This window comes from Cydia splendana, chromosome 3, assembly GCF_910591565.1.
Source record: "Cydia splendana chromosome 3, ilCydSple1.2, whole genome shotgun sequence".
Lineage (NCBI taxonomy): Eukaryota > Metazoa > Arthropoda > Insecta > Lepidoptera > Tortricidae > Cydia > Cydia splendana.
Genome location: NC_085962.1, coordinates 18,755,281 through 18,768,071, shown reverse-complemented (window position 1 = coordinate 18,768,071; position 12,791 = coordinate 18,755,281). Strand labels below are relative to the sequence as shown.

The window sequence follows — 12,791 nt, the reverse complement described above, 5'->3', positions numbered from 1 at the left end:
GTACGTTACCTGTTCGGCATACGTACATACATAGGCCGCACCGTTATATACTATACCTGAGCAAGTACAGTACCTGTCCGGCGTACGTACATACGTAGGCTGCACCATTATATACTTTACCTGAGCAAGTACATTACCTGTCCGGCATACGTACATACGTAGGCCGCACCATTATGTACTTTACCTGAGCAACTACAGTACCTGTCCGGCATACGTACATACGTAGACCACACCATTATAAACTTTACCTGATCAAGAACGTTACCTGTCCGGCATACGTACATACGTAGGCCGCACCATTATATACTTTACCTAAGCAACTACAGTACCTGTCCGGCATACGTACATACGTAGACCACACCATTATAAACTTTACCTGATTAAGTAGGTTACCTGTCGCCATACGTACATACGTAGGCCGCACCATTATATACTTTACTTAAGCAACTACAGTACCTTTCCGGCATACGTAAATACGTAGGCAATACAATTATTTACTGGACCTGACCCTAACCAAACCTACACATACGTAATATACACCGTGCTTTCATGGATAATTTTGGGCGTATCGACAGCTACTTATTGTAAGTAGCAAACACCCTACCTACTTATTGTACGTAGGAAAACGTGCCAGTGGTAAATTACGTAGCCGTACCAATTACTTTTATCAGTAGCGCGGCTACTTACGCTTAACTACGTACGCAACATTGTGCCGGCTATAAACGTCATGCTGTATCATTTTTCCATGTATTTTCCGTATGCGGGCTACTTAAAATTTTCTCCGTGTATGTAGCAAGGGCCCGGACCGGACATACCGTGCCACATGCCACAGAACTCACAGAAGACGTTCGCTTAAACATAAACATGTTCATGTTCACCTGCAAGCGCTAGCAGATAGGTAGGTAAGTATCCAAGGAGATGGTACTTAGATTCTGCTCTATAAACTGTTCAAGTTCGATGAATCAATATCATAATTCACAACGTTTAACCATTACCTTAACTGGTATTTTCATTGAATTAAAAATCCATTGTGCTACCAATAATGTAATTTTAAGTTTACATTTCATTCCAATGTATTCTCAATTTTACGATCTCATATCATAATATGTATCATGATCTAATTTTTTTGTGATCTCATAATAGGTACCTATATGTTGATGCAAGCGAAATGAGCTACATGTGACGAAGTAGCGCTAATTAATTGTTTAAGAATCTGAATCAAAAGTTATGAATCTGAGGGTAAAAACATCTTCAAATACGAGTATACCTAAAGAACCTACTCGTAAAACGGCTGATATGTATAATGTAAATCAATTTAAAGATTCAAAGAATTTATTTGCATAGAACACAGTTACGGAAGGTGTTACAAAATAAAAGATTTCCGTGCATTCAGTCTCCAATGTCTCCATGCAGGCGTGCAAATATTGTAAAAACAGGCAATATTTACGAAAGTATAAAATTATATAAATATATGTAGGTAAAAATGGATTAATCAATGTCGAGGCTATTATTAAGATAACATTTAGAATTTAACAATAGGTACCTACCAAATTATGAATGTCATTAAATAAAATAGAAAAATTCGGTTATTATTCCAGTGGCGACACGGATGTGAAAACGGACGAGCTTGACCTGGTCGCTCCGGTGGAAGAGCTGGGGGGCATCTGCCAGACCTCGGAGTGGGGCGTGTGGAGCGAGTGCTCGGTCACTTGCGGAGTCGGGTTCGAGACCCGGCGGAGGCACTTCACCAATCCGATGGGGCTTAAGAAGTGCCCGCTTGTACAAATCGGTAAATATTTTAATAAGTAATTGTTTGTATTGTTTGTTTTCCAAAATAATAACAAAAAAAAAAAAAAAAAAAAAACAAAAATTAAAAGACATTTTTACACGAATTGACTAAGCCCCACGGTAAATAAACTTCATTACTTTAGAATACACAGTCTAATAACAATATCATCATCATACCAATATGTGTAAAATTTTGCAAGAGTCTAGTTTCCGTTTACCGATATCACCTCAAACAGGTACCGTAAAACGGGGTGAAAAGACACGTTTTTCAACTTCAAGGACGATTTTCGCCAATAATCCAAAGTTCTTCAATTTTGCATTTGTGAAATAAAATTTTACCAACCCAATTCAGAGAAAATCAAAGAAAACTACCTGTTTTCTCCATATCCTTAAAACGGGGTCGATAGACACAAGAAAGGGGTGAATAGAAATATTAAGTTTTAGTTGTCATAGGTATCGAATTTGGTCATTATTATGTGGATACTCTATTGGCAAATGGTATATATATCTGTTAAACAGCTATTTGACACAAAATTATTTTTTCGTGTCTTTGAACCCCCAAGGCGTGTCTTTACACCCCTTTGTTGTATCTAATCACCCCCTATGGCGTAACTGTTCACCCCATATGCGTGTCCACTGACCCCTTTATCACGTAAATTTGCTTGTTATTGGTTTTTTTTGCAAAAAAATGCTTTATTATAGAGAAAATTAGTGATATTATTTATTATTTAGGTACTACAGATACTATATTACCAGGTTAGCTAACTTTTACTTAGTTAATGTCAAAACATTTACCGCTAGAACAAAGCTCAGACAGGCTTCATTTCTTACCTCGGCGAGACCTTACTTTAGAGTCAAAAAAATTAACTTTTAGGCAGTTTGATTAAGTTCTTTTGGTATCAATGTAGAGAATAAATAGTCTACTATATACGCATTCCAAAAAATCTAATTTTAGAGATGTATGTTTTTAAATATAACAATTTGAAAGAAAAAGTTCAAAATTTCTCTATTCACCCCGCGATTTCTGTTGACCCCGTTTTACGGTACCCAAATAAGTTTTAGCTGAATCCGGCATTTAGGTAGGCTAAACTAGCCACGGAGTAGGTGCCACAAAGGAAGCGGCGGAGTGGTGGAGGTGGAGAGGAGATATGACGGGACAAACTGAAGAAATGTGCTCAGCAGCTAGCAATAAATTGCACTTAATCGGGAGGATTGTAAGTCAAGTTGTTAAAAAGACATAAAAGCTGTAATCACACCTATTTTTCGCAGAGGAAAACCGCAAGTGTATGCAGCCCGAGTGCACAGAACGCGACACAGAGATCTCGGACCCCGCATGCCCGACAACAGAGTGGTCGGGCTGGTCGCCGTGCTCGGCGTCGTGCGGCGCCGGCGTGTCGTTCCGGACCCGTCTCTTGCTCGTGCCGGGGGAAAGGCAGAGGGAGTGCGCAGCGAGGGTGGAGCTGATGAAACAGCGGCGCTGCCAGGAGCGGGAGTCTTGCGCTATCGACATGATGACTGCTAAACGTGAGTAATACAAATTGTAGACTGCTAGTCTAGTTGAAGTTCTGAAGGTTGATGTTGGCACCGGGCGAGCAGAGGTAGTGCGCGGCGAGGATGCAGCTGATGATGCAGCGGCGCCAGAGTTCTGCCTTTCTCGAGAACGTTCTCCGTTTACTACGGGAAATATCTCGAGCGAGAACGTTCCCCATACAAAACGGAGAACGTTCTTGAGAACGGCACAACTCTACGCGGTGCTGCCAGGAGCACGTCCTGCGCTATTGACATGATTACCGCAAAACTTAAGTATAGTATAACATACCGCTACAGTAGATACTGGTTATTTTGATACATATTGAAATCTGTAATTGAAAGTCAATGTGATAAATATACCTCCGAAGCTACTCCATCGCTCCCTTAAAATAAGTACACATTGTACCTAAGGGTTGATTCCACTTCGTTTCAGCTAGGTTGCTAGTTCGATCCCGTCTTATCTTAGCGATATTTATATCAAAGACGGCTGTTGCTACGTGAAACTTTACACTCGGATTGCGACTGCAATCACAATTGCCGCCAGACATTGACAATTCACCGTACCTATAGGTACATTGCGGGTCCAACAAGTACACATTGACCCTACGTTATACTTAACGACCTAGAAATGTACAGGAGATTGTCAGTGTCAGGTCAAGTTTGATTTGATGAAATAGGCGCCTAGTAGATAGAGGTAGCCTTAGTATACTCCTAATAGTCTATCTAAAGCGGTTCTCTTATTTATCGCCGAAAATGGTATGGCCGATTATCACTTCCCAACTCACGTTCGGCGGATTTTTATTTCGCCGAATTTTCATTTCCCAACTTTTCAAATCTTTTTTTTTTCATTTGCCAACCGCACACTTACCAACTAAACGTTTGGTCTGTGTTTTATAATGCCAATGGGGTTGGCAACTGTCAAAGGTTTGCCTAGATGGCGCCATCATAGCTTGCCCCTTTTTCTATGAGATTTGACTTAAAGAGCTGGCATCCAGGGTATTAAAAAAACAAAAATTTGACACAATTCTAGGGATTGACGGGGCAAGCTATGATGGCGCCATCTGCTAAAAACTTCCACCGGCCAACCCCATTTTCAAAATGCCAACTTTCATGTCGTAGAATGTTTTAGTTGGCATAATATACACTTAGTTGTTTATTGTTTACCAATTGTTTCATTTGGTCAGACTGTACTGTACCAAAGGGGGGCCGTTTCTGGGACTTTAATTTCTTTTTTTGAGAAATTGAGAAAAACATAGGGGTTTCAAAACACTTAGAATAATTTACATGATTTTGTTGAAATAATCACTTTTTTCTTAATAAACTTTCCTCTAAAATCAATAATGGCCGAGATATTTGACCCGAAAGTTGCTGTGTAATTACGTTTTTTGGGTTGTTGAAAAAAAAAAATAACTTCGAGCTTTGCTCCCGCCTAGTCTTCTAACCTAACCATATCCAAGTCGGCTCTGCCCAGGAAGGTCTTGCGCGCTACCACTGGCTTCAAATATTAAAATATACATTATAAAAAGTACAACAACTCGGCCATTTTTGATTGTTTGGTATGTATCTTTTTCTTATAACTTGCCTAATGTATGAAAAGCGAACTGTAGCTCCAACGAAACGTTATTCGTCGAAGAGTTGTTCGACCAAGTGAAAGATTTGACAAATGATAAGTCTCCCAAAAGTTTAGAGGCGTTATAATAATCTGCTTTACAATAATTCTACCAATTGAAACGTTGCCATACAAAAATTTGCTAATCGTTAGTTGTCAAAGTGAAACGTCGGCGAAATGTTGGTTGGCAAATGAAATTCCGCCAAAAATAGATCTGCGAAAAGGCAGAACACCATCTAAAGCCAACCACAACAATACGTAGGTACAAGCGGTGCGCCTTAACGATCGTCTGAACTGAAACAAACTACCTATATTTTACTCTATGGCAAAGTGTAATATAATAACTTGTAATAATGTAATTTGCACCACAAATATGACAGCTTGACATTGACCATTAGCAACAAAGTGTAGTTCATTAGCCAACAAATTTACTAGGACAAAGCGGTGACGTTGGTTGGATAACAAAACCCATTAACTTTGTTTTACGTCGAAGCATACCATTACCGAAACTATAAGTAGGTTGACTGTTCCGAATACCTACAATACCAACTAAGCTTTGATATTGGCAAAAAGTTATTGTCTATAAAATTCTTAAAACAGGTGTAAAATGTAAGGAAAAATATTATCTATCTTCTAATCTAAGGCTCTTTCTTTCTTTAAGTTTGTCCATAATGAAGAACTTCCCGTACCATTTTTGCTACAATAAGGTGAAATTTTCCGAGCATATTGGAAAAAATACTTTTTAACTCATATTCTGGTCATACAAAAGTCGATGTCGCTGTTGAACCTTCAACTCCGCTGCGTCGCGTATCTTTGTTATGAGATGAGACGTCACCGCTTCAACGATTTAGTTGAGTAGGTATTCGTGTGCCGATGACGGAACAGACTGAATAATCCATTCGTTACGGTTGATCCTTATCTTTATAGAAGTTTTACTGCACACCTAATGTATTGCGCACTTTGAGTTATTTTAATAAATAAATAAATAATAAATAAATAATAAATAAATATTTGAATGAAATTAAAAATTAAAAAGAAAGATTGGTCGTGTGCGCAGGCATCTGCATGGAACCGCCCGAGGAGGGCCCGTGCCGTGGAGTGTACCAGCGCTGGGCTTTCGCCGCGCAGAAGGGCATGTGCATCCCCTTCACCTACGGTGGTTGCCGCGGCTCCCAGAACAACTTCCTCACGCAGGAGGAGTGCACTAGCACCTGCTCTGTCATCACTGGTGAGTCACTGTTTCCAGCGCTGGGTCTTCCAGAAGTGCATGTGCATCCCCTTCACCTACGGTGGTTGCCGCGGCTCCCAGAACAACTTCCTCACGCAGGAGGAGTGCACCAGCACCTGCTCTGTCATCACTGGTGAGTCACAGTTTCCATCGCTGGGCCTTCGCCGCGCAGAAGGGCATGTGCATCCCCTTCACCTACGGAGGTTGCCGCGGCACCCAGAACAACTTTCTCACGCAGGAGGAGTGCACCAGCACCTGGTGAGTGTCATCACTGGTGAGTCACTGTTTCCAGCGCTGGGCCTTCGCCGCGCAGAAGGGCATGTGCATCCCCTTCACCTACGGCGGTTGCCGCGGCACCCAGAACAACTTCCTCACGCAGGAGGAGTGCACCACCACCTGGTGAGTGTCATCACTGGTGAGTCACTGTTTCCAGCGCTGGGCCTTCGCCGCGCAGAAGGGCATGTGCATCCCCTTCACCTACGGCGGTTGCCGCTGCACCCAGAACAACTTCCTCACGCAGGAGGAGTGCACTAGCACCTGCTCTGTCATCACTGGTGAGTCACTGTTTCCAGCGCTGGGTCTTCCAGAAGTGCATGTGCATTCCCTTCACCTACGGCGGCTGCCGCGGCTCCCAGAACAACTTCCTCACGCAGGAGGAGTGCACCAGCACCTGCTCTGTCATCACTGGTGAGAGTGGTGAGTCACTGTTTCCAGCGCTGGGCCTTCGCCGCGCAGAAGGGAATGTGCATCCCCTTCACCTACGGCGGCTGCTGCGTCTCCCAGAACAACTTCCTCATGCAGGAGGAGTGCACCAGCACCTGCTCTGTCATCACTGGTGAGTCACTGTTTCCAGCGCTGGGCCTTCGCCGCGTAGAAGGGCATGTGCATCCCCTTCACCTACGGCGGTTGCCGCTGCACCCAGAACAACTTCCTCACGCAGGAGGAGTGTCCTGCTCTGTCATCACTGGTGAGTCACTGTTTCCAGCGCTGGGTCTTCCAGAAGTGCATGTGCATTCCCTTCACCTACGACGGCTGCCGCGGCTCCCAGAACAACATCCTCACGCAGGAGGAGTGCACCAGCACCTGCTCTGTCATCACTGGTGAGTCACTGTTTCTAGCACTGGGCCTTCGCCGCGCAGAAGGGCAAGGGCATTACTGATGACTGATTACTGCATATCCTTCACCTACGAGCTACGGTGGCTGCCTCGGCTCCCATAACATCTTCCTCACGCAGAAGGGGTGCACCAGCACCTGCCCTGTCATAGCTGTTGAGTCACTTCGACCAGCGCTTGATCTTCCAGAAGTGCATGTACATTCCCTTCACCTACGGCGGCTGCTGAGGTCTCACAACAACTTCCTCACGCAGGAGGAGTGCACCAGCACCTGCTCTGTCATCACTGGTGAATCACTGAGGGAAAGCTCATCTATATTTTCTAGATAGTTACTTACTTACAGGGATCCCACTCGTTTCTCTCTAGAACGTGCAGCATGTAGAACTTGCTACTCCCTGAGGTATTTCCTTTAAGCTATGACATGATATTTAAGAAGCGAGTTATCGATACGCACGCTTTGCCACTAGGTATGCCACAATTGCCACAAAAGCTCGTTTTCTAACTGATGGGAGCGTGTCGTACTTTTTCCTACACCAACTCCTGATGCCAGAAAGGTGTTTGTCTAACGTTTCGTCTCTTCGTAAGTCCTATTTTTCAAAGGAAAAGAAGTTTCATTTTCCAAGGGCATAACCAGATAACCTCGTATCGTATGTACGACATAATATTAACCTTTAAGAAAACTGCCTACGTTTCTGACTAGTAGCTGGAAAGTTCCAGTAAGAATTATGTAGGCAGGTAAGTTACTACCTAGTTACTATAGTTTGTATAGATGTAAACAACTGTTAGCAGAGTCGTTTTATCGGTCGACGACAGGCAGTGACTTCAGTCCGTTGCTGATTGTGGACATCAAAGAATAATTATAAACGAATCGAACCTACAGAAGGGCTAAGACGAACAAAGTTTGTACCAGACTAGATTATTAGGTAAGTTATGTCTCATCTGCGTGCCCCGGGGTTAGGGTGCGGAAATGTTTTACACTTACCAAAAAATCGGTAAAAATTGTAAAAACAAAAACTACATTATTTAACATTTTTAAGCATATTTGGAGCTTATTACTTATTTGTAAGCCAATAAAATAGGTTTAATGAATATTTAAGAATGAAGGTACCTATACAAATGTTCCAGTAATAAATTAGGAATAGTATAGGTAGGTAATGTAGGTATACTTTGTTAAGCGTCTCACGAAGATTCGTAGATTGTATGTCGGCAGCTACCGTAGCTGCCGACATACAATCTAAGTTACGCACTCATTTTTTAAAACGACATTCTGAAATAACATGAAATTTGACATGAACATTCAAGTAACATAAGTACCTACCTATATCTATGTCTGGTAGGTACCAGTTTTCTTTGCTAGACATTGTAAAACAAAAAATTAGAGCGAGGGAAATGCCATGAATAAGTAAAAAACTTGACGTATCCCATCCATTATTCACACTTGACTTACGACCGACGAACCTACTCTAGCTCCAAGAATTGTGGGCCTACCGCGAACCACGTTCGACGTGTTGCTTTTCTGTCGGACTTGTAAATTCGTACATAAGGGTGACAGGGAGGCAACACGTCGAACGTGGTTCGCGGTAGGCCAGGATTGAAATAGAAACCTATACACCATTTCATTGCTGCTGATTTTGATTGCTGAACGAAGTAAATTGGGTCTATTTTTAGGCTAGCTTGTGCCCGCATCTCAGTATGCATGCAGGAATAACTGTTAGCTTACTATAATATTGATTTATTTAGATATTTGGATATTAGTGTTCCTTGTTTACACATTGCTTAGTGTTAGGTGCGTTAATTATGTATTGACATGTTATTTAACCGCATAACAGAAACCTGCATTTTATTAACGATATTTTAATTGACTGTTAACATGCAAGAGTATGACACTCTTGCGTGTTGGAACCACGCCTGGATCTTTGGTTCACTCAATCTGCCAGTTATTAAACCTTAATCGACTTCACTACGTGTAGAAAAGTATAATTAAGTAGGAACTATAGTATAGGGATAAGTTCGCCTTTATACTACACATTTATGTTTTATCTGATGTAACCAATATTCCTTTTTTTGTACAACAATAAAGTGTTTACTTACTAATTGCAAAGTAGGTATGGATCGAATTATCAAGTGCCTAAGAATATATTAGGTACAGTCAGGCACAAAATGTTTGATGTAATTTATATTGTATGTTTGTCATGTTATAGTGTTTTCTGACAATGTAGGTAGAAAATACAGGGTGCAATTATTTTTTCTTAGAAACAGCTCTTGTAACTTTTCTAAAAGGCCTGCGTACTTATCGAAGCATTCGAAACATTGTGGTAAATATGGTAATCACTCCTATAATGGACGTGACACCTTAAAATTAAACCTAATGCATTAATCCTGGAAAAAAGTACCTACCTATTTAACATCGGTTTTTAAACACCGGCAACTTTATTTTTACAAACAGAATATTTTGCAACGATCCATGCTGACTCCTAAAATACAACATAGATAGGTACTTATAAACTTAATAGTTCTATAAAAGTTTGTTTAAGATTACGATCTCTAAATAAAAATGCCAATGGTTATAAACAGTTGATTCACACTACTCGTATTGCAAGTATCAATAAAATTGTTAGTGCGTCGGGCGATGATCTCATACTTCTCATAGGCATGGCTTGATACATTTTTTCCTCCGAGTTGGACCAATTGCTGATGTCACAGCTGAGGTCATCGCTACCTTTTTTCATTCCTGATCACTTCATTGTACTATCAATACCTCAGACTAATGATCTAAGGACTTGCTTGACAACGTGATAAGGGCCTCTACAAACCTCACCGATAATTGCATGCGATTTGCGTTACCTTGCGGCATTTAATCGATCGATTGAATTCGTTGCACCTTCTTGGCCGGCAACTATCTAAAATCGCATGTTAATTGTTACAAGGTATTTAGAGACCTTAATATGTGTGTCATCGTCTTGGAAATTGTGTATCATATTCACCTTTTACTCTGAATCTACGCATTCTATGAGATTATGGTCTAGGAACTCTAGGGCTAGGATTTCCACACAGAAATGTATTCCGCCGTTTGGTAGATAGTGCATTTGTGCTCCAATAATTTGATAATAAAATTGTACCTACAATAGTACTTTTTTCCTAAGATATTTTTGAATAAAACATCAGCAGGAAATGATATGGTAAAACCTATTGACTTCTGAGCCATATTTCTAGAAGAAGGCTTTGTTTTGGTTGTACGTTGCTGTTGTACTCATAATCATAAGTAACATACTAACATATACCGGGTGTGGCCTGTAACACGAGCAAATAATTAAAACATAGATTGTACTCCTCAAACGGGGACACTTTTGTTCAACAACTTTTAAAAATTATGAAGTATTTAGACTCGCTATTTTTCATACAAAATAAATAATATCTTCAATGGACGCCATCGCCACGCCATATCATTGTGATTGACGTTGCTTGTCACGCCTTAAACATAACAAAATTCGCAATACATTGCGTCTTAGAATAAACTTTAAAGTGAATTAAAAATCAAACCACAAGTTATTTTTAAAAGTCGCTGAACAAATGTTGGTCAGTATGAGGAGTACAGCCTACAGTTTAATTTTTTTCTCATATTACAGGCCACACCCGGTATATAATACCACATAGCTTTAATTCGAATGTAAAAATATTAACAAATTGTAAAATCAGAATACAGCTCCTAATCGCGTAGTTTTAGGAAGTGCGATACTTACAACCAAAACAATGCGTGACCTTGAGCTGCGCCGGCGCAGACACCTGGGCTTTGTGAATGAGTTGGCTGGCACTGCTGGCAGTTTCCGCGCACATTAGTATGCGGCGCAGACGCCTCTCTCATCACTTAAAAAGGTATAAAAACCATGAAAAATACCATAGATGTTGTGCGCTATGTGGTGCGCTTTTGTTCCAACTGAATAATTTTGGCCATCACGTCCTGTATGAGCACAGTAAACAAAATCAATATTTGCCTCATCTTAACATAATAGTCAATATAGATAGTTTCAGACTCTGAAATTACCTAGATCGAATTAAATTTTGTCAATGCTCGATTCGTTCTATTAAAGTTCATTTGATACAATTTTATTAATTTCTTAAAATAATAGCGGAGCAGCCAAACATATCAAGTGATTCCGTTTCATTGCTCACTAGTGTAAGTAGTGTATGAGAGAAAACATTGCTACTTGCTTCTCGCTAATCATCGTCGGCGGCGGGACAGTTGCCTTTGACTGATTATTTTCAGATTAAACCTTTTATAAAAGGGCTTTCCCACGCGCCACGGATTATAATAAAATAAGATAGTTTTCATTCCATTTGTAAGTTTTCCAGGAAATAAACGAACAGGTAGCCTGCCTTTAATAAAATTGTTTTTCCAACAAACAATCTCTAGAGCGAAGATGATTAGATTTTATTCCTAGAATGATGGAAACTAGGGAAACACAATTTCCCTGAAATGATTAAAAGCTGTATTGATTTTCCGCTGTTGTGAATCTGGACAGTCTGGGTGTATTGTCGAGAACTTACTTACATACGCCGCCGCAATTAGACTATCATAGAAATATAATGATCATATAATAGATGTAGAGTCGTTTAAATATGAAGAACCTATGATGGTGTAATAACAAAAAAAATGATGTAGGTATAGGTACTTATTTACTTGCCGAGTAATTATAATATTGACAGCTGAAATAATATATGTATATTACCTATACATATATGGGAGACCATTATAGGAGACCGTTTTTAGGGTTCCGTACCTCAAAAGGAAAAAACGGAACCCTTATAGGATCACTCGTGCGTCTGTCTGTCTGTCCGTCTGTCACAGCCCATTTTCTTCAAAAGTACTGGACCAATTATGTTGAAATTTGGTACACATATGTAAATTCGTGACCCAAAGACGGACATCTTACGTAAACAAATGAATGTTAAACATGGAGGTCACTTTTGGGGGTTAAGTGATAAAATTAAAAAAATAATGTTTTTTAACTATATCGTGTTACATATCAAATTAAAGAGCTTATTTTGAGAATTTTCAAATATATTTTTTTTTGTAATTTTAAAATAAATAGTTTAGAAGTTATTGAAGAAAATAGCCATCCCCCCCCCCCCCCCTATCTCCAAAACTACTGGGTCTAAAATTTTGAAAAAAATGTACAAAATAGTTCTTTACCTATAGATGACAGGAAAACCTATTAGAAATATGCAGTCAAGCGTGAGTCGGACTAATTACTTAGTTTTTGATCCGACCCCTACGGGATTTATAAAGGCAATTCATATTTATTTAACCCTTATCCACGTGACCTTTTCACGTGGATAAGGGTTAAATAAGAAAATTAACCTTTATAGCCCTTAACTCTTGTGTATGTCTACAGGAAAGACATAACACAGTGATATGTTTGACCCAGATAGATCTATCTATTGTATTGTGCGCTGCACAAACGAGGAGAAAGCGACCCGCGAGAAACACTCGCTTTCGTTTCGTTACCTATACAATCTCCGTTAT

General features: G+C 40.3%; 1 protein-coding gene across 1 annotated transcript in view; it reads left to right on the top strand.

Moving 5' to 3' along the window:
• Positions 1-12,791, top strand: part of LOC134806738 (spondin-1) — a 63,838-nt gene that overhangs the window by 39,614 nt on the left and 11,433 nt on the right. The window contains exons 12-16 of the mRNA XM_063780059.1: positions 1,599-1,789; positions 3,058-3,312; positions 5,985-6,288; positions 6,394-6,413; positions 6,576-6,842. Coding sequence (XP_063636129.1) covers positions 1,599-1,789; positions 3,058-3,312; positions 5,985-6,288; positions 6,394-6,413; positions 6,576-6,842 — 1,037 coding nt within the window. The remainder of the gene's footprint in view (positions 1-1,598; positions 1,790-3,057; positions 3,313-5,984; positions 6,289-6,393; positions 6,414-6,575; positions 6,843-12,791) is intronic.